This window comes from Dipodomys merriami, unplaced genomic scaffold (genome assembly GCF_024711535.1).
Source record: "Dipodomys merriami isolate MVZ:Mamm:240054 unplaced genomic scaffold, mDipMer1.0.p SCAF_30, whole genome shotgun sequence".
In the NCBI taxonomy this organism is placed as follows: domain Eukaryota; kingdom Metazoa; phylum Chordata; class Mammalia; order Rodentia; family Heteromyidae; genus Dipodomys; species Dipodomys merriami.
In genome coordinates this window covers 12,741,474-12,767,801 of record NW_027204493.1, presented here as the reverse complement: position 1 = coordinate 12,767,801, position 26,328 = coordinate 12,741,474, and the positions used below count along the sequence as shown (strand labels likewise).

Here is a 26,328-nt window from a genome sequence, read left to right as displayed (position 1 = left end):
GGTCTTGGCACCTCATCATTGATCTTGGATCAAATAGGCCACTCCTCCCCTCACCCTGCTTTCCTTACAGAGCCCTCCCCTTGCTCCTGCTGTCCTTATGGAGTCGTCCTTTCAGTTCTGTTCTGCATACAGCGCCCTCCCATCATTAATCAAGCACAAAAACCCACTCCCCATTGTCTATCATAATAATTACGACCCTGAATCATCCTTTGTATATTTGTTGTTTAATATCTCCTTCTGCCTTTTAAAATGCAAGCTTCTTGAGAGACCAGACATGGTTTCTTTCATTCAGTCTTATTTTCTCAATGACTAAGATAGTGATTATTGAATGAAAACCATTTAAATTAATATATGTTCTTCATGGATGATTCAGAATACAGAGAATATAAAGAAAATTGGTGAGGCAAACATCATTTGGAGTGAAAGTAAAATTAATTTGAATACATGTCTTCTCAGTACCATCCCCTCTATGGTTTAAATTACAATGTGTATCTCAATTTGTATTCCACCCACCCGACACCCCCACAGACCCCCATTTTAAACTGGTGCTTGAGCTCAGCCAGAGCCTAATGCCTGCCTAACAAATGAAAGTCACAAACACAGCCAATTTTCTCTTATTATTTTCAGATAGATCTCACAGTTTTTGCCTGGCTCTGGCCTTCAACTGTAATCTTCCTATGTCTGATTCCCACATAGCTGGGATTGCAGGCATGAACCACCTTATCCAGTTAATTGGTTAAGACAGAATCTCTAACTTTTTGGCTAGGTTGGCTTTGAACTCCTGTTCTCCTGACTGCTTCTTCCCAACTAGCTGGGATGAATCCTACTATTTCTCAATGATTTTATCTTTGTGCCAAATGAATCATCCTGATTCATTTGAACATTGTGCAAAAGAAAGCCTAGCTATTATTATCAATTTACAAATAAGGAAATTGGAAATCATGAAAGTTAAGCATCTTCATTGCTCAGTGTCACCAAGTTAGTAGATGAGCTCTGAGTCTTGGTTTGGCTCATATCTCCCAAATTTATTGTCTAGAAATTCTACTCACAAATGGTCTGTTCCTACTCCTCACAAGTATGCCATTCCTTCATCCCATTGCCCTTAAATCTTTTCTTTCCTGGAATTGAATTCTTTCCTCAGGACCCTGCTTCTTTCAATAAATTTGGAAAAATCTTAACTTGTGACTTTGTTCTGGTAAAAAAAAAATGTTTATGATTCGGCATCTGTGTCATTGCTTTACACTTAGCACATTATCTAATCAGCTAATATAAACAATACTTTCCATGAAGTATTAAGCTTAACTTCATGTTTATTTTTTCTGTGTAATCCTAATGCTCATAAAATATGTTTCTGTAGCTGTCTTTATATCATATTTTCAGACTTTATGAAGATGAAGAACCATATTTAGTTCATCTTTGCTTCTTTGCAACCATGCCACTATATCTACATGTAGCAAGAAGGATCATTCCACGTTTATCCATGGCATCACTGTCAGAGCTTCAGGGCACATATTTAAGGCATGATTGGCAGAAGGAGGGACTAACCCACATGGCTCAAGGCAGACTCAAGCAAGTGTATGTACTGGAAAACCAATAGAAGGAGCTTCTCACAAGAGGGCTTATTTGCAGAAAGCCATAATAAGGGAGAAACCTAGGTTAAGAGAAGAAAAGCAAGACCCAAAGTGAGAGTTGTATTGAAGAAGGGCCAAGGTAGTTTTAACATCAGACTCTCAGTACCCATCCTGGCCATTTCTATAGCACTGCGTTGGCATCCCAGACATAAAACTGTTTCCATTAAATAGAGACCAAATGATATGAAGTATAAGGTCCACAGTACCATGAATTGAGAGCACATGGTGTCACTGCCTTTGGAGAGGGATCAGGTCCTCAGAAGCTGCAGCAGTGTTGTCACAGGCAGCTGCAGGCATACTGTCAAAAGTAGCTGGCCATGTATTCAGACTTTGTGCCCGGGGCAGGTTCAGTGGTGTCCAGGACACACTATTAGAGGCAGCTAAGATTTCCAAGAGAACTACAGTCAGCACCTAGGAGGACTCTAGACTTCCTAAAAGTCGAACAGCAACAGCTAGATGTAGGCTCCTGTTTTGTAAGTAGGTGTCTGGGTCACAGAAATAATATGATGCTAATCATGAGTTTGTATTTTATGTCACTAGTTAGGCAGCCTTTGAAAGTGTACTTCATTTATGCAGTTCTTTAATTTTTTTTAAATCTTTAAGTAGCTGTATGAAAGGGATCTAGTTCAAGATGTCAGTTGATGAGTACAGTGCATCTTGACCAATGTCTCCCACTTTTCCCCATCTTTCCCAAGCTCACCCATCCCCTCAATTTACCTAGTTCCATTTTCACACATATACCTTGATTATTATCACTGCACTTGCCCACCTGTTCTCTCCACATTTGTCTACCCTGTATCCCTTAAGAAATTAATTCTTAATAACCATAATTAATGTCCAATATAAGGACACTAAGTAAACAAGTGGTAGTATGCAAACTAGATGGGGAAGTTCACACTGTTGTTAAAAACCAACAATTGTAAAGACAGGTGGAATGAAAATGCCTGGTGAAAACAGAATAGGAACATATACTGCTCAGAATAAAAAACAAATTCTATAGGATAGTAACATAGCAAGTGGTACAATTGTGAACATACTTTGCTGCTTTCTGTATTTCCATTAGTGTATTACAATGTGTTTGCAAAAAATTAAATAAAAATAAAAAATCAGGGTAAGAAAGGAAACAAATGCCCCTTCCCCTACCCTAGCAGGACTATTTTCCTTCAGCCTTATTCACAAAGCCTGTTCTAATTAGCTCACCCATGAAGACATAATTCTGAATATGTAATGGAAGGCATTATCCTCAGGGGAAAATATGACTTCTACTTTTGCTAGATATGTACTATGTCTCTGATTTCTGCCTATTCATTTGATATAAAAAGGACAACAGTTATAAATATCTTTCATCTCAGTGTCTTAAGGGTCCAAAGGACAACGCTTCAGTTCCATGAAAGTCTGTCTATAATATGGCTTTCTCACATGAATTAATTCATATCAGACTGACAATATGTCTGTCTTCATAATTCTATGGCTCTCTTTAGTCCATTCACAACTGACCGTTATTCAAAACCAATGAATGTATGAAACAGCTATTTTCTCATTGATTCATTTTTATTCATTCAACAAACATTGACTCCGTGTTCTCTGTGCAGTAGGTGCTATTCTATGTGCCAGGATGAGCCTTATATCTCATTTAAATACTATCAGCTTAAAAGTCTGAAATCTACCATCCAAATCAGATATAAATGAGATTCTAGGTGATATGTTCTGGGGTAAAATTCTTCTCTATCTGCCTTGCAAAGAGAGAACATAAGTCATCTACTTCCAGAAATGTCCACATGCATGCATGTGATTGAACATTTTATTCCAAAAGGCAGAAACTGGAAGGAATAAAGGAGTCACCAGTTTCCCCAAAGTTAGATCTCTAGGAAGGAAAATTCCTTTAGGTTGCAAGGTCGGAGAAAAATTCCATTGTTCACAGCTCCGCCCTGTGGGCCCAAGAGAGCACCCATAGCTCTTACCACCCACAGCAGCTTTAGTGGCCTTGTGCCTCTGTCTCCTTCAGTTTTAGATGGCAATGCTTCTGCTAATGGAACATTCTTAAAAACCTTGTAGGTCTCCAACGCATGTGATCACCATCTATGCTTTAGACGAAGGGTCTCTCTTGGACAGCCACATCTCTATTTCTGGCCTGTGCTAAGGTAGATGAAAGGGTCCATGAATCACACAATCAATCGGCTCAGCAAAAGGCTGAGCCAATCCCTGGCCTTCTTTTGGTTTTATTCATTGTAATCAGGATCAGCTGAGACTTTTCTAAATCATCAAGGCTGATTCCCTTTTGTTTAACATGTTTGTGTTCAAGTTCCCTCTTCTCACATTTTATTCCAGAAGGCCACACCTTCAACATTTTGTTTGGAAATTGGTTCAGCTAAATATCAAAGTCCATTGTCTAAAAGTTGTAGGCTTTCCTGAGCACAGGTAGCTCAAACCTATAATCTTAGGAGGCTGAGCCCAGAGGATCTCAGTTAGAAGACAGTCTGGGCAGAAACGTCAGTGAGACTCTGTTTTCAATTAAGCAGCAAGAAGCTGGGCTCTGGAAGTGAAGTTCAAGTGGTATAGTGCTAGCCATGAGTGAAAAAGTCAAGTGAGACAGGAGGCCCTGAGTTCAAACCTAGTACTGGCGCATGCGTGCGCACACGAGCGTGCACACCCTCCCACACACATACAAGGTTGTATGCTGTCCATATATATATATATATATATATACATATATATATATGATATATATATACATATATATATGATATATATATGATACATTTAGACCAATTTTCTGTTGTGATGAAATAAGAATCACATTTTCTCTAGTTTCAAATACAATTTTCTATATTTCCTCTGAGTCTTCAAAAGTAGCTTGAATATTTTTTTCTATCAGTTTCCTCAAGGTACTCTATAAAGACCCTGTTTCTAAATAAGCAATAATTATAGAATTTTAGAAACTTGACTAGTGATATATTTTTGGAGAGATCATCATCTAACCAAAATATAGTAGGCATCACATATAAGATCCTGGATGCTCTTTATCTGGGCATTGGCTGGTTTATAGTGGATAATACTGTGGATGAAATAACAGCTCCCATTAGGATAAAGAACAGATTTGTGTACCCTTGTGTTAAAGCAACAAGTTCACCAAGTCCATTGCATCTTTCCTATAATGCAACCCTTTGTGGGCACAGAGGTCCATGTAATCTCTTGGCATAACTGCTTTGGGAGGGCTCTGGGGGTAGAAGAGCATGTTCATGCTGCTGACCATGCTGGGAAGAATACAGTCCATCCTTTTCCCTAACTCACTAATCTCACATCATCTGTCATCATCCATGAACCAATGACAGGCTAGTTTCTAAGCTTGTACCTAAGGAAAAATCAAATACCTAATTTGACAGAATAGAGAGCCAAAGCTATACAGGTGAACCAAACGATAAGGTAAACTCAACAACTTTCTGAGAGGTTAGAGGAATCTTGCAAGGGTACTGAATTTATTTATAAGGATAGAATATAAATTTGAATGTATGATATTTCAATTTTAGTAGTCAAAGAGACCGACACCAGCTGGTACCTGGATCATAACCTGCCAATGCACCTGGGTCTTGAAATGCTGCCCTTCACAACTGTATAATTGTTAGAAAAAATAGAAAATAAACTTCTGCCAGTTTAACAACCCAGTCTGTGGTACTTTGTTATTGTAGCCCTATGAGGTGAATATTATGGTAAAACTACTCTACTAGAAAGCTTCAACTCACTGCTATGGTTTCAAAGATTCTGTCCATGTACAGATGAACATATTTAAGTAGGAGAGGTATATACTGATTCCAGCTATGTTGTTTACTGCTCATATTCTGTGTAAAAATTATCAAAAGTGTGTGTGTGTGTGTGTGTTTGTGTGTGTGTAAAAGAACTTCATCAAGCCCTAGAGTACAGTGGCAGGTGGTCAGGTCATTTCAAGGCCTTTTAACATTTTAAAAATCCTATCTGGAAGGCAATAAACATCTCAAAAAGCCCTCTGTAATTGTTTCCTACATCCATTTACCATGACTTGGTGCCTCCTAACAACTCAATAGATTCTCTTCTTTTCCAAAAGGGTGCTGGAGGGTGAGCTTGCATCTGGCAGACTCTCTGTCTCCTGAAGGCTAAGAAGGAGACAGTGAAATCCAAGAGAAAGACAACTTGTTCAGCAGTTACAGGGGAGAGTTCAAGACTTACTGTCTCTTTGATTGACTTATTTTCTTACTTCCTCCTAACTCCCTTCTGTATGAAAAAAATAAATCCTTCCCCCCTTTTCTCCCTCCCTCCCTATCTCCTCTCCCTTTTAGATCAGTTTAATTTTTGGTGTAGTTAACATGCCTGTTGCCAAACCTATTAAGTAATAATAGATCTTGAGACAATGTATGGGGGAAAAAAAACCAGACGTAATTAGAATTAGTATTTTTTCTGCTGTTATATCTCTGACCCAACAAATCTGTATACATGTTTCTTCAAACTCCTGGATACTTTCCAATTGTATCTCTTACAGTGTCCTACCTGGAAATATGGCCTTGCTGCTCTCAGGTATAGCTTTTATTACTGCAGCTGCAGGATCAACTTCCTCACTTGACCTCTCCTTCCTGTCTACCGGAAGCTTACTCAGCTGGAGACCTGGATCTTACTCAAACACCTTTTCCTCCACCCTTTTCATTCTTCCAGTGCTTTTCCCAAATAGCTGAATATTTTCCTTCATTGCTTTCCTACTGTATGTCTCCCATGAATCTCTCAGAGATGCTTTCTCTTACCACCTGTGGTAGACTGTAAGATGCACTCTAGTGAGCTCCATCTCTTGATACTCCTGATACACGATTGTGAAACACCTTCCCCATGGCGAAGGCAAGACCTGTAACTTTAACCTATAGATTGGAAGATTCAAGAAATGGACTCAAATGTCATGGTGGGAAAACTATGACTACACAAGATTGCAACTTCCATCTTGCTAGCAGATGCTCTTGCCTTACTGGCTTTGATGAAGCAAAGAGGTTACCCTGGGAAGAAACTGAGGTCAACTTCCAGGTCAGAGCAAGCAAAGGAATGAGGCCCTCCATCAAACAACCCTTAAGGAATTGAATTCTATCAGTAATCTATTCAGAAAAGCAATCTTTCCTCAGTCATGCAATCAGATGAGACCTCAGCCTTCGCCAATTAGGCCAATGAGGCCGTGACTAGATTCCTGACCCCTAGAAACTGTGAGATGGCAAGTGTATAATTGGAACTCATGACAGTGTGGAAATTTGACATAGAGCAAAAAATAACTAATCCTACATAAATCTTCTCTCCTTCCTCTGCTCTCACTTGGAATTCTTTTTTACTCTTTTGATTTATTTTTCTTCATAAAACATTTGTTTTGTTTGTGTGTTTGTTTTTCAGTGCTAGGGACTGAAACTTTATATATATATATATATATATCATATATGTCTGTATATGTATGTGTGTGTGTCTTCTTCACTAATTAAAATCTGTAGTTGGAAATCCAAATTCCAGAAAGACTAATTTGAAGGTGAGATGGTCCTTAAGAAAAAATATATATATATAAATTTGCAAAATAAGTTTAGCTATAAAATTATATATTGCTTTGGAAGGAAAAGAGCAATCTTAGGAAATTATGTGATCCAAAGATTGCAAATCACTGATTGTCTAAAGCACTCTGTAATGCCTCCCAGCCTATCATTTATGGCTATACATATTTTGATTACTTCTTCACATGAAACAAATTCATTAAATAATATTCTCTAAAGAAAGGTTCCATTCCTTTCTTCTACTCTAGTACAATGAAAACTAAAGTTATTACTTATAGTGAGGACAAGATCCTTTCATTCTCACACCTCTGCACCTCTGTCACACAAATGTTTAGTATTCTTTTCCAATTTCACAGGGGAGCTGTGATATTCAAGGTACTTTATGTTTTCTTTTACTAGAATTCATCTAAGAATTCATTAAGTGGATGTACATCTTTGCCCAAATATGCTATGTTAGAGTAGAAATGACACAGTGACCTTAACTTTTGCATATTTAATAAAAATAGCAGGCAGTGTGAGCACACGAAAAGGGTTTGAGAAGGGAGGTCCCAGAAATTTAAGTTTTATTTTTGTCTTATGGTCAGTTTGCCTTTGTCATTATAAACAGGAAACTCGTCTGGTTTTTTATTTGCCGTTTTGCTCATACAGAGTACTACTTGGAGCATAAGCTGTGACTCAGAAATAGCTGTTAAATAGAAGGATATACTCATTATTTTACCAAACAATGTTACTCAATGGGAGAGCAGTAAAGATTGCTTAATGTAATAAATAACTTGGAATTCTGGGCTGGTTCCAAGCAAGATGTGGGAATATAGGCAACTACACAGATATATAGAGAGATGGACCAATAGGTTATTAACTAATAGAGACTACATCTGTATATGTCTAAATAGTAACAATGATTTTGATTATTGGTATGGTATTCTCTAAAATTATAGAAGCTGTAACTTTTCTTGTTATCTAGCTAGGTAAACACTGAAAAGAAAATTGAAGCCAAGTGCCAGTGACTCAAGTCTGTAGTTCCAGCTACTCAAGAGGGCTGAGATCTGAGGACGGTGAGTCAAAGTCAGCCGAGACAGGAAAGTCTATAAGACTTTTACCTCCAATTAACCACCAGAAAATCAGAAAAAGCGCAGTGCCTCAAGGCGTAGAGCACCAGCCTTGAGCAATAAAGCTCAAGGATATGCCTAAGCCTTGAGTTCTAGGACCAACACACATACACACACACACACACACACACACACACACACACACACACACACACACACACAGAGACTGATTATATTTGAAGGTGATGAGATGACACAAGTACACCAAAGAGAATTACAGTATTTTTTTACAACAATGAAAATCCACAAACTGCGCAAGGACAGCAGTGTATTATCATAGCACCTAAGAGCTTGGCCTTTGGAAAGCCCTATGGCCTTGGCCAATCTCATTCTATACAAGCCACTGCTTTCTCTCTTGAAAATATGTATAATGTATGCTCCCCGCCATCACATAATGCACATGAAGTCCACAGCAAATGACAACAAGAGGTAGAAACTCGGTGAAGTCAGTTTGCTTTGGCTTTAGCTTTTAGTGTCACCACACACAAACTTCTTGAGAAACTGGAGATCCCACTTCCCCTCTCACTTTGAAATCATATCCTGAATACATATTCTGTTTAAGTTCCTGAGGGGGATGTCACATTACTGCATTTGCTGATCTCCATGAAAAGCACCTCATACAAACTAAGAAAATATTATCAGTAGTCCACCAACCCTCCAGGAAGCCACACTAACCGGAAGTGGGGTTACTCAGACCATGATTCTGGAACTAAGAAAACAGACTTCAAACTCTATAGTGCAGCTAATGATTATTCAGAGTACATATGGCAACAGGAAATGGTCATAGGTCAGAGTAGACCTCCTGAGCATATACATAATGACAGGCAGGAAACCTCATTGTCAATAACATTGTTTCATGCTGAAGAGACAATAGTGTAAGTAGAAAGAAATCTACTCCAAAAGAAAAAAAAAGAAAAAAGAAAAGAAAGAAAAGGAAAGGAAAGAAAAGAAAAGAAAAGGAAAAAGAAAAACAATTAAATTTCCCTTTGGAAATGACCATATACTATATATAAATTAAAGCTTTATAATGTTTTGTTTATGGCTATTGCATTTTTAAAAAGTGCAAAACCCTCAAACACTAAATGATCTGCATGTCAATATAGCAGCATAAGAAACTTCCTCATTTTAAGGAATGAAACATCATTTTCCTTTGAAAAGTCTTTGCTTTAAGGGTCAAACTGTATATTCTATGAGGATTAAAGTACTACTGTTGTCCTCCACAGTGACATTAGAAATTGGAGAAAGAGCTCCTACGGGGGCTGCCCTAGATACCCCAAACCCTCAGTGACTGACATTCCAGTGCCAGACAAGCCATCTCTATTATTTTAAATTTCTTTGAATAAATGAATGATGATTTAAAAAAAGAGAATGAATTTCACATCTGTGAGAAACCAAAGATGACATCTTTACAATCTGAAAGACACTGTCTTTCCATAATCACACTTCATCTTTGCAGTGACCCAATAAAGAGAATAGTTTACTTGCGACTGATCTAAAGTCTGCAAGGAAAGTGACAGCATTAACTTATTCTGCAGATCAACTGCTCTATGCTGTCCCTGACATTGAATGTGTTTGATATATGCTGGTTTTGTACAATGGTTTCTCCTGAGGTAAGCTTTCTTATTTGGGGTCATTTAGTCATGTCTGATAAAGTTTTGATTGCCACACCTGGCAGGGGTTGGGAGCTGGTGCTGGGCTGTAGTGGAGGGAGCAAGACTGTTTCATAGCAACCTACAAGTGCTCAGATCAGATGGCTTCCACCTCCTTTCCTAGAAAGAATGGTCACGCCCCAAATGTCAATAATTCTAATGTCTAAAGCCCAGTCTAAACAGGGAGCAGTCTTGTAAGCATTAAGTTGTTTAAGTTACTGTGGTGGTTTTAAATCTTTTTTGGTGAATAGATGGCTGTTATATGATTTCTTAGTGGCTAGAAAAGTCTAATGTCTCCCAGTTTCCCTTCAAGGCACTAGATTTTATCCAAACCATCATGGAAGAAGTCTAGCCCTCCAGAGATTGCCATGCTGGAAAGATTGGGAGGAAAACTATGAGAAGAGAGAAAAGGCCATCTGCCTTCTGAGGGCAACACATGAGTGATCCTGAGTGAGAATGCTCCACCAAGCCAGAAGTAACTCCTGAGACATAATAAATGATGGACAAGGGTTTAAGCCAGTAGGTTTTGGGGGAATGATGGCTTGCATAGCAGTAGTGAGCTAGAACAATCTATGGATTGAGTTATTCAAAATCAAGTGCTCTGGCAAACAGGATCTCTCTCTCCCTCTCTCTCTTCCTATCTCTCTCTCTCCCCCGCCTCTCTCTGGTCTGATTGACAGAAGAGCAGAAATCCTAACTAGAAGACTGTCACTTCTCATTCTCAAGTGATATAATCAACAAGTAGGAAACAGTGGATACCAGAACATGTGCCAGGAGATTGATTGAAATGCATTTTTAAGTGATGTATATATTGTGTACAGTGCTGCAGGTTGGTTTCCTGGGCCTTAGTCATTTCAAGTTGGTTTCCTGGGCCTTAGTCATTTCAAAAGTCACTTATCACTAATGTGAGGGGTGAGGCCAAGCTGGAGGTTCTTTCAGGCCCAAATTCTAAGGCTATAACTGTTAACAATGTTCAAAATTACTCAAATATTCAACCTGCATGTTAAAATGATCACTTGAAAAGAATGCTTCTTCATAAAACATTTACATTCATCAAAGTCCAAAGAGTAAATGAAAATCTGGTGATATTAACATTGGTGAACTCCCACTTTACAGATGCTACACTGCCACATTGGAAACTATCCAGAAGGAAAAAAAAATTAAAAAAAATCTTGTGCAGTAACTTTTATAGCCATGTTATTTGTAAAAGACAGGAAAATCCCACAAGAAACAACCCAAACTTATAGGAATTATCACTAACTAACATATATTAACATAAAGATACAATATGAAACTTTTATGGAAAAGTACATGTAAAGTATATTTGCACAGAAAAGGTGAGTATAGGTAAGATAAATCATTCACTTTTAAATACCACGAAGAAATCAATATAAATATTTTCCTGTAAAGATGAACGTTTAAGTGTCACTTTAAAAAATATAGTCAAATTATTCTGCTTTATAAGAAAATTTTCTATAAACTGAACTCACATTTTATGTATCATTAGCTACATTTACCTCACAGCAGAAGGGAATGGTTAATATAAACAAATATACACATTTACAAAATTAGAACTAAGTTAAATTTGCTATAAAATTAAAAATTTCAAATGTTAACCAATATGGAGCATACTTTTAATTCATTTTTCAATAACAATCTTTTCCATTAATTAAAATGTCTTATCAATAAATGTATGCAGGAAAGTTGGAAAATTAGAATCAACATTGTCTTTTAAAGTAATCTGCATTTTTTCTCTTTGGGGAATAAAGGACTTGGTTATTTAGATCCCATATTGAAGATTATTGAAAAATTGGAAGAAATGTGAAAAGTATATTTTTACAGAGAAGAGATTACACTCTTGGTTCACTTTGTGCCTCTGTGAGAGGTGGAGAAAAGGATATTATTCAATCCTAAAAAGGGAATGAAAAATAAAATTCAGATATCTACACAAAGTGAGCTGTTAATTTACTCCATGATTAAGGCTGTGCTCAAACTTTAGATAGCATGTAAACCAGAAGTAAACCAGATCTTGGACTTATTGCTTGAGTGACTTATAAAGTTGTATAAACAGTGTTAAACAGAGAGGGACATGCTATTATTTCAAGATATTGCTTCTATAGCAGCAGATGAGAACATTCTCTTTAGAAGCATATCATCTCAAGCTTCTGACTGTTTTCACAAACAATTTCTTCTAATCTAATGATCAGGGGAAGGGATGGTATGGGGAAACAAAGGAGGAGGCAACAATGCTTGATAAGAAATGAACTCACTATCTTGCCCATGTAATTGTAACCCTCTGTATGGTATTTCCACAATAATGAAAAAAAAAAAGAAGAAGAAGAAAGAAAATAACTCAGGTGAAAACCAGCACAAACAAACAATGGAAATGAAAAGAGGTCAGACAATAAAATTAATGAGCCCAGGCTACAGCACAGCTTAAACTTACACAAGTTGTGAGAGAAGTTTAACAAAAGAAATTTAGAAAGGAGCCAAAATGAAATTGTCAAACTGAAAAATAAATAATCCAAATTAAGAATGCAATGAGCTATAGGATAAGCATCTTTAAATCATGTTGGTGGATACAAAGAGAACCATGGTAGGGGAAATAATAGGCACAAAAATATTGTGAAAAGTTCTCCTCTCTTTAATCATGACAAGTGTTGCTTCAAATATTGAACTGCAAACATGCAGCCATTGCTCCCTGGGAAATAAGGTTCCTGGGAGTCTCTGGTCTGCATCTATGCATGAACCAATGTATAGCTACCCTTGTTTTAGGTACATCTTTTTAAAGACTTACTACCCACCCTGAACCTTGGTCTGAAAATAGTCAATGGGAAAAAAAATTCCAGAAATCAACAATTCATAATTTCCTACTTGCTATTTAGAATTAGATGAAGTGCACTCCATCTTACCTAAATCATGAGTCATCCATCCTTTCACCCAGCATTTCCATGCTTTATATATCACCGGCCTGTAAGTCACTTCAGAGTCATTTAGTTAGCAGACTCTCTCCATCATGTTATTACAAGGACTGTGTTAGTAATGCACAACAGTCCGATGCCTTGTCACGAAGCCTATGTTATATACCTCCCTTCACCTTAACATGTGGGCACTATACCCTGCCTTATTAACACAAGAAGGGTGAGGAAAAATCATTATCTATATGGAAAAGAAAAGATCATTGATTTCTACCTCTTACAATTCTCAAAACTTAGTTCAATGATCTAACTAAAAATTAGAAAACAAATACATCTTTGTAATATACATGAGAATATATTCACAACCTTGAATATGTAAAGCAAAAATTTTAAAAAACCTAACACAAAGCCTGAAAATTTTAACTAAATTTGCATCAACAACTTGATTGATCTACATCATTAAAAGAGAAAACCATTCAAGGGAGAGGTTATATTTGCAACATGTGTGACTGGTTCATATGTAGAAGATAGAACTTACACAGGACCATAAAACAGACAACCAACCCATTGTGAATTTTATGATCATTTTGTTCCAAAGGTTATTTCACAGAAAAGCAAGTCTAATTTTCTAATGAGCCTGAAAATGTGATGAAGTACATCATCACTCAAAGAAATGTTATACGGAGACAGGATGACACATACACCAAGTTACAACACACAAGGTAGGAAAAACAAATGAATTCAAGCCTTTAGAAAGCCTCAGAATTTTACTAAAGGTGAGTATTTAAATCCTTATGCTCAAACAATTTTGTTCTCAGATACATACCAGTAGAAATGTGTACATGAATTTACCAAAGGTAATCGCAAACATATATTTAGTAAGACTATTCACATTTGCCTATAATGTGAACTACTCACCAGTGAGAATGAAGAGATAAATAAATTACAGTAGATTCACACAGTGGAATATATGGTGTGGAAAACAAAAATGCTACATCTATAGGCAACATAGATTAATCTCATAAACACAACGTTTGCAATTCAGTCATAGAAAATTATGTACTGTGTTAGTGTGTATTTGTACATGTATTAAGACTTAACACAAACACTTAAGTCTAGGAAATGTATCCTTCACTAGCTTAGGGACAAGAGCAAAACAAACAAAGAAATGATTGTCATAAAAGAGAGAAAAAAATCACAGAATCTGTTCAATCTTATTTACTTATATATTTTTCACCTGAATTGCGGTTACAAAAATTTTTTAAAATAGCATGTTAAGCTCTGATTGGAACACCTTTACATGGCTTTTTCACAAAACAGTTTGTGGAAGATGCAATACTCTGAGGACTCTTTACCATGCCATTTCTCAAAGTTGTGTTTACAAAAGCCACCTGGACGCCTGCAGAAATGTCTTCCTGGGGAGGAAAAGGGTGGTTTTCTATCTGCTTGCTATGAAATTCTAGGTTCACAAAGCTCTGTATTTCTTTCCTGCAATGTAACCTACTGCATCCCTCTGAACCGTCTCTGTTCTTCTGTGATTTGAGGGTGAGAGAAATCAATGCAAACAATGGCTTTCATGTTGTTTGTTGTGCCAAGAGTAATAAAGTCTCAGGGACTTTATTTATCTCTGATCCAGGAGATTCATGTCTTCTGGCAACTTCCATAAAATAATAGTCAGAAAATTAATTTTGAATAGCCCTGACACTGACAAGCTATACGCTTACTCTTAATGTATTTCTCTTTGCACGTGTTACACATTACAATAAAAAGTTTTAGCCTGAGTTCTATTTCTTTCTTTCTTTTACTGATCCTTCATTTTCTTTTTTCTTTCTTTCTTTCTTTCTTTCTTTCTTTCTTTCTTTCTTTCTTTCTTTCTTTCTTTCTTTCTTTCTTGCTTTCTTTCTTGCTTGCTTTCTTGCTTTCTTTCTTTCTTTCTTTCTTTTCTTTCTTTCTTTTTCTTTTTCTTTTTGTTGGTCCTGGGTCTTGAATTCTGGGCCTGGGTGCTGTCCCTGAGTTCTTCAGTTCAAGGAGAGCACTCCTACCACTTGAGCCACAGTGCCACTTCCAGTTTTCTGGTAGTTAATTGGAGATAAGAGTTTCACAGACTTTCCTGTCTGGGCTGGCTTTGAACCGCAATCTTCAGATCTCAGCTTTCTGAGTAGCTAGGATTATTGGCGTGAGCCACCAGCGCCCAGCCTGCTCCCTCATTTTCTAAATGCTTATATATACTAGGTTTGGGTAATGTATTGACATATAGGACAGTCCTGATCTTAAAGAATATATGCAATGGCACGGAGAAATCTGGCTGAAGATAATTAATTTAAAAGTAATGTCACAAGAACAGAAAACATGAAGGAAAGGGTTGAGGGTGAAGAGGATTTATGCACTGCCCCAATGCTTTCAGTAATCTTCTTACATGTCAGAGGAGTGGTTATATAGTTCAAGACAAAGCAAACAAACTTTGTCAACAAAGTAAAAACAAACTAATCAACTGAAGGACTATTTTGACAAATTCATATAAACTTACCATTGCCTAAACAAATGAGAAAGAATGTGAAATTTCTGAATTTGGCATTCCTCCAGAAAGAGTGTTTTTTATCCTACACTATGGTAGATACAGGCATGGCTCGTGCCGGCATGTCATTCATTCAACACAATGGGTAACAAGAATCGTTGGCATGGGGAAAGATATGGGCATGTCTCCTCCACAGTCCATAGGTTCTAACAGGTTATTATTGAACAGAAAGTGACCACTCTGCTATCAAAAGACCTATGTGATAGCTGGGTGCCAGTGGCTTAGGCCTGTAATCCTAGCTACTCAGGAGGCTGAGATCAGAGGATCACTGTTCAAAGCCAGCCCAGGCAAGGAAAGTCCATGAGACTCTTATCTCCAATTCACCACCAGAAAACCAGAAGTGGCATTGTGGCTCAAGTGGTCGAGTACTGGCCTTGGGCTGATCAGCTCAGGGACAGAGCTCAGGCCCAGAGTTCAAACCCCATGACCTACCAAAATAAAAGGTCTATGTGAGAAGTCCAACTCAAGTTGAATAAGAGGTGGGTATGCTTCCGGGTATTCCTGGGCCTCACTGAAACTGAGGCTTCTGTGATATGTGCAGGAACTTCAGTTAAGAGGAAACAGCAATGGCATATGATAGTAAGGCTGCAGGGTGCTTGTTTTTCTTTTTAATCTTGTTTTATTTTTTTGACACTAACGTTTGAACTTGGGGCTTCATGCTTGCTAGACAGATGCTTATGAACATGGAACCACATCCCCAGTCCTGTATTTGCTCTGGTTATTTTTGAAATATGGTCTTAACTTTTTGCTGGCCTGGACCAGAATCCTGTTTATGTTTCCCTCCATGAGATGACAGTCGTAAGTCACTATATGTAGGTTTTTCTGTTGAGGTAGGATCTTGTTAATTAACTAATTAATTTTTTTTTGGCCTGGGCAGTCTTCTTTGGCTCCCAAGTAGTTTAGCAATTACAGCATGAACCACTACAACCATCCAGCTGAGCCTAGCTCCCATGTGAATCACAATGTGCTTGAAGGATAGCAGAATGACAATACTAAGGTTTGCTTAGTTAGGGATATTTTATGTTTTAATAACTAGGAAATTTCTTCTAGGACATTTGCATTTACTAACCATTTTCAATTTTGCATTATAGTTTTGTTAGGGCTATCTATATATTACATTTTTATACTGAAAATAGAAGTAAAGGCCATATGTATATTCAATGTGTATCCACTGAAACTAAGAAAATTGAGGGGAGAGGTACAGTTGGGGTGGAGGACAGAGAATGATGAAATGGGTGGTATCAATCAAGATGCACTGCACTTATAATATGACCTGTTGTATGATAACCCCTTTGTACAACTACTTAAAGATAATTTTAAAAGAGGAGAGAAAGCAGTAAAGGTCATATAAAAATATTTCTAATTGCCAGGCTAGCTTTTATTTGATTTTCTCTCCCAAAGAGCAATGTTAAAAACATACTTAGAAAACTCAAATATTGTGAAATATATAATTTATGCAGCAGCAATAACAATATGATTTACAAGTGGTTGTAAAAATACAAGAAAGTTCATAATCTAACCTTGAGTAGGCATCTAAGAAACTATTTGGTTAAAGGAACTGAACATAACTGGTCAATGGTTTGGAATAGAGCTATCTACTGATATGACCCTGTGCCAGCTTGTGTTCAGTCTGCATTTTACATGTATCCATGGAAATGGGATCAAGCCTGCACAAAGACAAACAAAAGCCACCTCTAATGAAGTGGGGAAGTGACAACTGCCAGCATTTAAGGCTTCCATCCGTGCAATAGCTCTGCTCATGCTTTTCAACACACAATGAAACGATCTCCAACACTGACAACCCAGTGTTGAGAACTTTTATTTCTATGCTTTGTTTAATCATTAACCTAATTTTCTTATAGGAAGCCTTTCAGGTTTCAGTAGTAAAAATGGTCTCTAGTCTCTTCAAAGTAAGGAGAGAAAGAATTGCAATTACTCTTTCAGAATATAGAATGATCATGCAGTCATCTTTGCTGACAATACTGCAGTTTTTATTAAGTATTTGTACAACAGAACAGGTAAATCTCTCAATGGAATTAGAATACACTTCAAAGCTACTTACAGTGCTAATATTCTATGATATAAAAACATTGACAAAATAGGCGGTTTAAGTTTATCTGCTTAAAAGAATAACTTACAAGTAAAGAAATCAGCATGCACAGACTAGATAAAATAATTGAATATATACAATTGGAAGTAATCCTGACTGTCACAAAATAAAGAATAGACATCCATGTATTTTCTAATTTATATGATTAGATGAAACTGTTTCCAAATGCTTGAGACAGACCCTGACTTACACAGAAGAAAAGGCTTTATTTCTTTACTACTAAAACCTGCCAAAGCCAACACTAATTCTCTGTGAGAAAAGATACTGATTACTCCATGTTATCCAGTGATTACTATAAAGAGAATCTAAGACAGCTCTCTTCTCCTAGAGAGAAATATTAAAACGTTAATTGGAGAAACATAAATCTATATCTCTAAAAGAACTGGCTAGTTTACTTTCTTTTTTCTGGGAGGAAGTCTGACGAAAGCACATTCATTGGCAATCACAACTGGAGTGCTATTTTGAATTACACACCCTAAACCCAACATGTTGACAGCAATGACTTAGTGTGGTGAGAATGTTCTGCGGGATCCTCTCTGATCTGTACAATGGAGTATGGAAGGGGTCTTTTCCTGGGGCTCTTGCTGTCATCCACTGCTTTGCTCCCTCCTAATTTTGCTTTCCTCCCTTTCTATTTACTTGTGTCACCCTCCTCTCATTAATTCATATGACTTCTCCATCTCATATGCTAGAGCCTACTTTGCTAGCCGTCACATCCTTAGGTATGGACTCTAGACAGGCACTCCTATGTTCCCTAAGTGTTGTTGCTGGTCATTAATAGTCCTCCTCTCCTTTCTCTTTGGTATTATTCTTCCCAGATGTTGAAGCCCCACCCCCTTTGCTTAGTTTCCCTTCTGTTACGGACTTCTGCCACTTGCAGATCCCTCAACGCAATTTTAAAAAATGAACAAGTGTCCCATTCAATCTATCATAAGCAATAACAAAATTCAAAAGTCTCATTTCATAATTGTGTGCAAGTTATTACCTGTTCATTTGTTTTCTTGGTTGCATGGAAGCTTCTCCCAGCGTGCCCATCTCCTTTCTACCACCAGACACTCCATCACTATTTTCGCTTCCTTACCTCATCTCATTTCTAGGCCGCTCCATTCAGGTTTCTACTTTGGCATACCTTGGAGACTGCCTGTGCTCAGACAGTCAGACTAGTTTGACTTCCGTGAAGAAGTTGATGCTGATGACCCACTCTTCCTTCTTCAAGCCCTTCATCAGTCTTCTTTCTAGTTCTCTGGCTGTTCCCTCTCCATCCCTTCATACTATCTCTTTCCACCAGACCCTCTAAAGCAATTGCAAAGTTGTGGCCAGCAGCTTTCTCTAGTCTTTCTTTGCCTAATTCATATCATCAACACCAGGTCTTCATTTAATCTTTAGATGTGGAAGATTCTGGCCAGCCTTGGACACATGGATGTCTCAAAATCAGCCTGTCCAAGTAAGTGTTCCTTCTACTTGGCCTCCTTTAGGACTCCATGTGTCAATAAATGGTACTATAACTAAACAGAAACTCTAAAACTAGAACGGGTTCTTTACTAGATGATCCTGGTGACTTCCATCTGGGTTCGATCCATTTACCTTTTCTTCGCTGTCTCCTAGTTTTTTGAGCATGATATTTTTTTTCTAAGCCTTTAAAACCAATCCACTGACCTCAGGATATGACTCAGGTTGCTTAATCATGGTTTATAGGACCCAGACCAGTGACTACATTCCATGTTTCATTCTCTTTGAATAACTTGAACACCTTGTTCTTCTGCTGTCATTATATCAGTTTCCCATTCAAGAACCTACATAGCCAGGTATCAGTGGCTCATGCCTGTAACCCAGCTACTCAGGAGGTTGAAATCTAAGAATCATAGTTTGAAAGTCTATGTGACTGACTCCTCCTCCTCCTCCTCCTCTTCCTCTTCCTCCTTTTCTTCCTCTTTCTCCTCTTCCTCCTCCTCCTCCTCCTCTTCCTCCTCTTCTTCCTCTTCCTCCTCTTCCTCCTCCTGCTCTTCCTCCTCCTCCTTCTTCTTCATCGTCATTGTCAGTTGTGGGGCTTGAACTCAGGGCCTGTGCACTGTCTCTGAGTTCTTTTACCCAAGGCCAGGGCTCCACCATTTCCAATTTTCTGGTATGTAATTGGAAATAAGAGTCTCATGGCTTTTCCTGCTCTGGCTAGCTTTGAACCACGATCCTCAGGTCTCAGCTTCCTGGGTAGCTAGGATTATAGGTATAAACTACCAGTACCTGTCTCCATGAGACTCTTATCTCCAATTAAATATCAACAAGCTGGAAATGTACCTCAGTGGTAGAGTATTAGGGTTAAGCTAAGGGCCACTAACCAGGCCTTGAGTTCAAGCCCTAGAATCAGCATGAAAACAATAACAACAAACAGACAAACAGAAATACCCTTACATCTCTTAAAACAGCAACCAGGAGTTGTAGGTCCTACTGCTATTATGTTCCTCTCTATTTCATCTAACTATAGTGTGACTTATAGTCATTCAAAGTGATGAAGAGCTGGACTCCATGTTATCCAAGGTCCTTCAGGGCAGATTTAATGTTCTAATGATGGTTTTCTGTCCTTGAAGGTTTGACACTAACATGTTTCAGTGCTGTTTCTCCATTCCCTGAGCTCCACAGTTAGTTCTGCATTACTCATTAATTATATGTAAGTACAGGATGTCTAGTAGGCTGTAGAAACTTATGTTACAGCTTTTAGTTATGTTAAATACATAACTTTTAAATTATGTAAAAATGTTAAAGATGCTGTTGAAAATTTTTGGAGAATTTAGAGGCTCAAAGACAATACAGGGCACAATATTCATTCTATCTCTCTGTGACACTACCCAGAGTATATTCATTTTATCCTTAGGCTAGCTAATACCATGACTGTAAGATGGCTGTAGCTGCTCTGAACTGTAGCTGTTCTGAAGTCTGACAATATGTTTCTTACCTATTGTCTCATAGGAGTGAAATTTCTTTTCCCAGAAATCCCCAGCAGATTGTTCCCACTCCCCACTGGCCAACACTGAATTCAGAATGGATGTCTACATTGAACTCTAGTATGAGGTATGACTCTATCAGATTGCTTAGGTCAATCACTCACTGCCTTCCTTGAATCTCCTAGTTGAGAGAAGGTACTAACTTGAAAAATGAGCTTCTTCCTGCTAGAAAAGAGAATTTTCTTTCTCCACATTTAAGTGCTTCCTAATAGGCAACCTTTCTAGATCACATTTCAGGTTTTTGATTTGACATTATAGCTACTACAATGCCTTGAATGAAGTAGGTGCAAGATATGATCAAACAGAGTATGTTTTATAGAGCTCACTGGTCAGATAAAAGGTATCTCTTCATATAATCAGAAGGAGCCCAGGAATCACTGTCTTCTATAAAATCTACTGTCTCAGAGCTTGTGATATGAATGGCTTGTGGCCATTCATCTCTCTATTCTTCCTGGCAAATCAATATTCACCATAACTGAGAAGAGAATCTCTACATCTGATTTGCTGCTTAGAGGGACAAGCCTTTAGGCTTCTTCCTTTGTGCCATGCTACAGTTTTCCGAAGTATCTTAAGCTGAGCAGGGTTGGTAAAAAGCTTATGGCTTTAGTGGCAACTTTTACATGATACCAGGATAGTTTTGGCTTCAAATATTTTTCCCATAATTTTGCCCATAATTTCCCTGAAATTCCTCATTTTTAAACATATAAACAGAAGGCTGGTAAGGTGGTCAGTTGTAGAGTGCTTGCATTGCATACATGAACCCAGGGTTCTATTCCTTAGCACCACATAAACAGAAAATGCCAGAAGTGGTGCTGTGGCTCAAGTGATAGAGCCTAGCCTTGAGCTGAAGAGCTGAGGGACAATGCCCAGGCCCAGATTTCAGACCCCAACACCAACCAAATAAATAGATAGATAGATAGATAGATAGATAGATAGATAGATAGATAGATAGATAGATAGATAGATAGATATAAAAAACAAAAACATATAAAAAGAACAAGCATCTTTCTTTCACTGAATGCCTAAAATTCCATTATAAGAAGCTCATGTCTTTACATCAACTTCGCCCTCTTTAATATGCCCAGGACTGCTCGTACATGAAGAAAGAAAGCTGTCGGCATTTATGTTAGAGAGAATGCATTTCAACTGACATAATCTTGGTGATGAAATCTATCTAACTTGGTGGTCATCTCACTAGGCAAGACGGATAACTCTGGAATTTTAATGTGTTAGGAAATGGAAGGAAGCAATGATAATATTTAAGCACTCACTTCCAAACTTGATGACATACTAGAAACATATACAAGATTGTTTGAAAATGTGAAATCTTGAAGCCCAATTTATGACTTTCAGTCAAGTAGAGGCTCATTGGCCAGAGCAAAGCTTAACTTCAGTGGACCAGGGAAAGCTGGTGAGCAATGAGGGAGGAAGTTGCTGTAATAGAGGGTGGCCTAAGGCCACTGAAGATGAGGGAAGGTAGTTTAGATTGAGCCTCAGAAATGAAAGATTCCATCATGGGTTTTTTTTTCCTTTTAAAAATAAAAAATAGCCTTCCCTATACAATTTTTGTGTTTGTGGATGGACTCTTCTAGGGGTGGAAGATGGTTAGCCACAAAGAGAAGAGAAAAAAAAGAGAGGAAAAGAAATCAATGCAGTGAAAGGGTAAGGTCTAACCAGAAAAAGTATTCCTATAACCCCAAACATGATATAATCAGGTGTACTCAGAACACGTAATGGCATATAGAAGGTTTAGAGAGCATATACATGTTCATGTATGAAAGTGTGTGTGTGTGTGTATGTGTGTGTGTGTGTGAGAGAGAGAGAGAGAGAGAGAGAGAGAGAGAGAGAGAGAGAGAGAGAGAGAGAGAGAGAGAGAGAGAGAGAGAGAGAGAGTTTATGTGGGAGAGGATAGAACAGAGTAAAGATTAGATAAGTGGGCTGTGGCCAGATAGCAAAAAGACAGGCCAAGAAAATTGGACTTTACCCTATGTAAGACATAGAGACCTCAAGCATTTGAAACAACGAAGTGCAGTGATTAAACACAGGTAAATATTTTAGAGATAGCATTGGTAGAAATGAGAACAATGAACTGGACAGATAAGAAAGAAGCAGCAAAAGAAAACAAAACAAAGCAGAAAAACAGCTTAAATGCCTCAATAGTCAAGACCCAGCTCGAGGAGGGCTGGCCTGCTGGGGCAGAAGGGAGAAGGGACTGAACATGGAGGTGAGACTGGGAGGCTGGAACGCATGGATCAGTCCTTGGCTTCCCTATTTGCAGGGAAGTGTAGACAATAGAGGAGCAAGTTCTGGAGAGCAGGTGTTGAATTCAATTTAGAAAATGTAACTACAGGACATCCAGATGGAGAAAGCTAATGGTTGATGAAAATGCTAAGCTAGAACTCAAAGGAAGAATGAGGCTGGAGGTCCCGACTTGGGCCAGAGCTGATCCAGAGAGAACCCATAAAGTGAACAGGGGAAAATCCAGGGAGGAGCTCTGCAAACACCAAGATATGGACCAAGATGTATCTTTGAAGGAGACAGAGGGCAGGAAAATAAAAGAGAGAGAACAGAAGCCAGAGCTGGTGGATGTTTCAGGAAGAAATGAAACAGTGAAAGGAAGACTTTTCATTATAAGAAAAAGCAGAATGCTTACTGTCCAGTGGGAAGTTACCTCGTGGAGAGACTTTAATCAGGGGGTTGCAAGGGCAGTTAGAAGGCATGCAATTCTGAATCCAGGTGGAAAGAATCCTTGGCCTGTAACATCCTAGAGCATATGTGACCTCATTCATTTCAAAGTTGCACTTGCTTTTCCCCCTTAAGACATTTATGTTGCTTCCTGATTATCTAGCTCTCTTATCTATGTTCAAACTGCCTGTAAGCAACGGAAAGTGGTAAAATGGGACTACACTGTGAGTATGGTATTCTCTTACAGGCTCATGAGAAGTTTTATGGAAGGCATTTTTATGGAGTGCTAAAATGAGATTTGAAGGGAATATGCTTATGCATAAACTAGAAAGAACACAAGATGTCTAAACACACCACACCTTTTACATCCTAACTTCTCTATGTGTTTGCATGTCAGAATGAAACATGAACAAAACTTACAATTATGTCTATGCATGTTTAATGAGGATGCATGCTTAAAAAGTTGGTAGGGTAATGCCATAAAAATTTTAAACAATTCTGATTAGAATCTCAATTACTCCTAGTAATCCTAGATATCTAAGGTTCAAAGATGTAATGTTGCTTCCCTAAGAACCTCAATTGACATCCCAAATGGCAAAATTGTGGTATATGATTTATTATAATTTACAGATTGAAATAAAGAGAAAACATGTCCCTTGGATATACAATTAACTGGAGCAGGAGAAAGGAATAAATACATTTTAAATTGTCACTGCCTGCTTGTGTTGAGCTAAAGATTGGAATCTTTGTACCTGACAGCAATGCATTCCAGTGGGTGTTTCTCCCTGCTCTGCCCAGAACAAGCCCCAACACTTCAAAGATTAGAAAATGATGCTGTATTTCTGTAGCTTGTTTTAATATCAGCAATTAAAAGGAGATGAAAAGCTTGAAATTGTTTTTCTTTTAACTCTTAGGAAGGCTGTTGAAGATGTTTGGCAACCAGTCTTCATTGTCCACTTCAACTTGGCCTGAAACCCCAAATTAGAGTTGCTGGCCTTTCAAGCCAACACTTATGTCCCCAGGACAGTGGATCTGAAACAAGTGAGCAAACCTAGAAGTACTGGGACTCTGCTAGAAGATGGAGACCTTCCGTACTCTTTCTCTCTGTGTATCTGTCCCAAGAGTACATGCCACAGGTTTACTTGGATTAACATTTCTTCTACCATAAAGACTAGGACTGGCACAAAGGAAGACACTTTAGAAAGGGTTGTACTATTCAATATCATAAAACGATTTTAAAAGCAAAGATCTTTTATGCTACACATGCAAACAAACACACACACACACACAGAGCAATCCCAACTCCTAATAACAGTTATGTCTTTGTCTTTCCTCCAGGAGACTGAAGTCCTTAAACTTGGGCACACTGAGAGTCCACCAGGCTGGCCCAGGATAGCTCTGCCCCCCGCGCTCACTCCTGAACTCCCTACAAAAGGAAGCCAGGCCTGAAGCCCGCCATTCCCACTGTGCGGCCCACCCTGGAGCTGAGCTGCGGCTACAGCCACTTCTGCTATTTGGGCGTCTAAGATGACGACAGTGGAAAGAACTGACCGGTGCACACATTCTTTGAACAGACGGCTTAAACAATAAGAGGAAGGCAGAAGGGAAGGAAGAATTTGCCCCTGCCAAGCGAGTCTTGAGGAGACCCTTGTCCTCCCAGTTTTCTATGGGAAGACACACCAGCGCTGGGTGGGGGGTGGGGGGAGGCATGATTCACATCATTGGGGTGAAAAACCAGGCAATCGAATGCAGGGCAGCTTCCCGGCGCTGCGCTGGGATGCTGGGGCACAGGCCGGGCTCCTCCGCCTGGTCCCGGGGTCCCCCGGCGGGCCAGGCACCTGTCTGAGCTACAGGAAGTTAGACTGCAGGACTCGCGGATCTCCGACCACCCACGAATTGCAAGGACGTGCGTGCATGTGTGTGTGTGTGTGTGTGTGTGCGCGCGTGCGCGTGTGTGTGTGTGCATGTGTGTGTGTGCATGTGTGTGTGCGTGTGTGTGTGCAGCCCAAACGCCCCCAGAGGTAATTTTGGAGGTGTTTTCTTTTTAATATTATTGATGGATGCTTGACAGAGTGCAACATGCACTTTGCTCACCCGAGAGTGAGCAGGGGGGAGTGAAAATTGCGTGTGTGTGTGTGTGTGTGTGTGTGTGTGTGTGTGTGGTACGTGTGCAACCGTCTCTCCAAGCAGCGCCAGTGGCTGGGAGCCCAAGTCCACGTGGATTCAGGGCAGAGAATCCGCCTCAAGTTCCCCATCTCGGCACCCCGCTCCACACACACACCCCTCACCCCTGACGGGGTCCCCGGGACCCTGGCACACACCCCTGGGTCCCTGACGCACGGCCAGCTCCACACTCACCTGGACCGAGCGCCAAGATCAGCCGTAGCAGCATCCCCGGCAGCTGCGGCCGCGCGCGCCCCGCGGGGCCGGGTCCCATGCTGCCCCCGGCACCGCACACAAGGCCCTGGCTTAGCTCGGGGTTCCAGAACCCAGCCGCCCCGCACGAGCTCTCCCGATGGCTTCCCTTCCTGTCCCGGAGAGACCAAGAAAAAGTTGCTGGGCAGCTTTTGCAGCTCCAGGGCCCGCCCCTCCCTTCCCCAGCCCTCCCCCTCTCCCGCCTCCACCACACCCCGCCGAGCCCCAGCCTGCTGGCCCTCGGGCTACACCTTCACCCCACCGCACCCCGAGCCGCGCCTCCATCCCCGCTCACTCCTGCAGCCCCAGGGCCTGCGAGCTGGGGAGGTGGGGCCGTCACCCCCGCAGCCTGCCCGGCCCTAGCCCGGCACCTCTGGTGCGCCAGCGCCAGCTCTGGTCACTACTCACCCCTTGACAGCCTGACCTCTCCAGGTCCCCTAGAACCCCGGTTCTCTGCAGCCCCCGTGGCTCCCCTGTTACAGGAAGCCCTAAACCACAATGGCTGGGCTGCATGGCTCCTCCTTCTCCCTGCCTTTGACCAGGTGAAGGGACAAAAATAGGCTCTGAAGAGCAGGTTAGACAGTCACTCATCAGGGAATACATACTCTCAAGTTATGATTATCTGCAGGGTACTGTTTAAATGCCACAAAGACGTGTGTGTGTGTGTGTGTGTGTGTGTGTGTGTGTGTGTGTGAGAGAG

General features: G+C 39.6%; 1 protein-coding gene across 1 annotated transcript in view; it reads right to left on the bottom strand.

The window, feature by feature from the left end:
- The window catches only part of Itga2 (integrin subunit alpha 2), a 98,533-nt gene extending 72,797 nt beyond the window's left edge, over positions 1-25,736 (bottom strand). The window contains exon 1 of the mRNA XM_070041153.1: positions 25,572-25,736. Coding sequence (XP_069897254.1) covers positions 25,572-25,650 — 79 coding nt within the window. The 5' untranslated portion in view covers positions 25,651-25,736. The remainder of the gene's footprint in view (positions 1-25,571) is intronic.
- Positions 25,737-26,328: the final 592 nt, after the last annotated feature.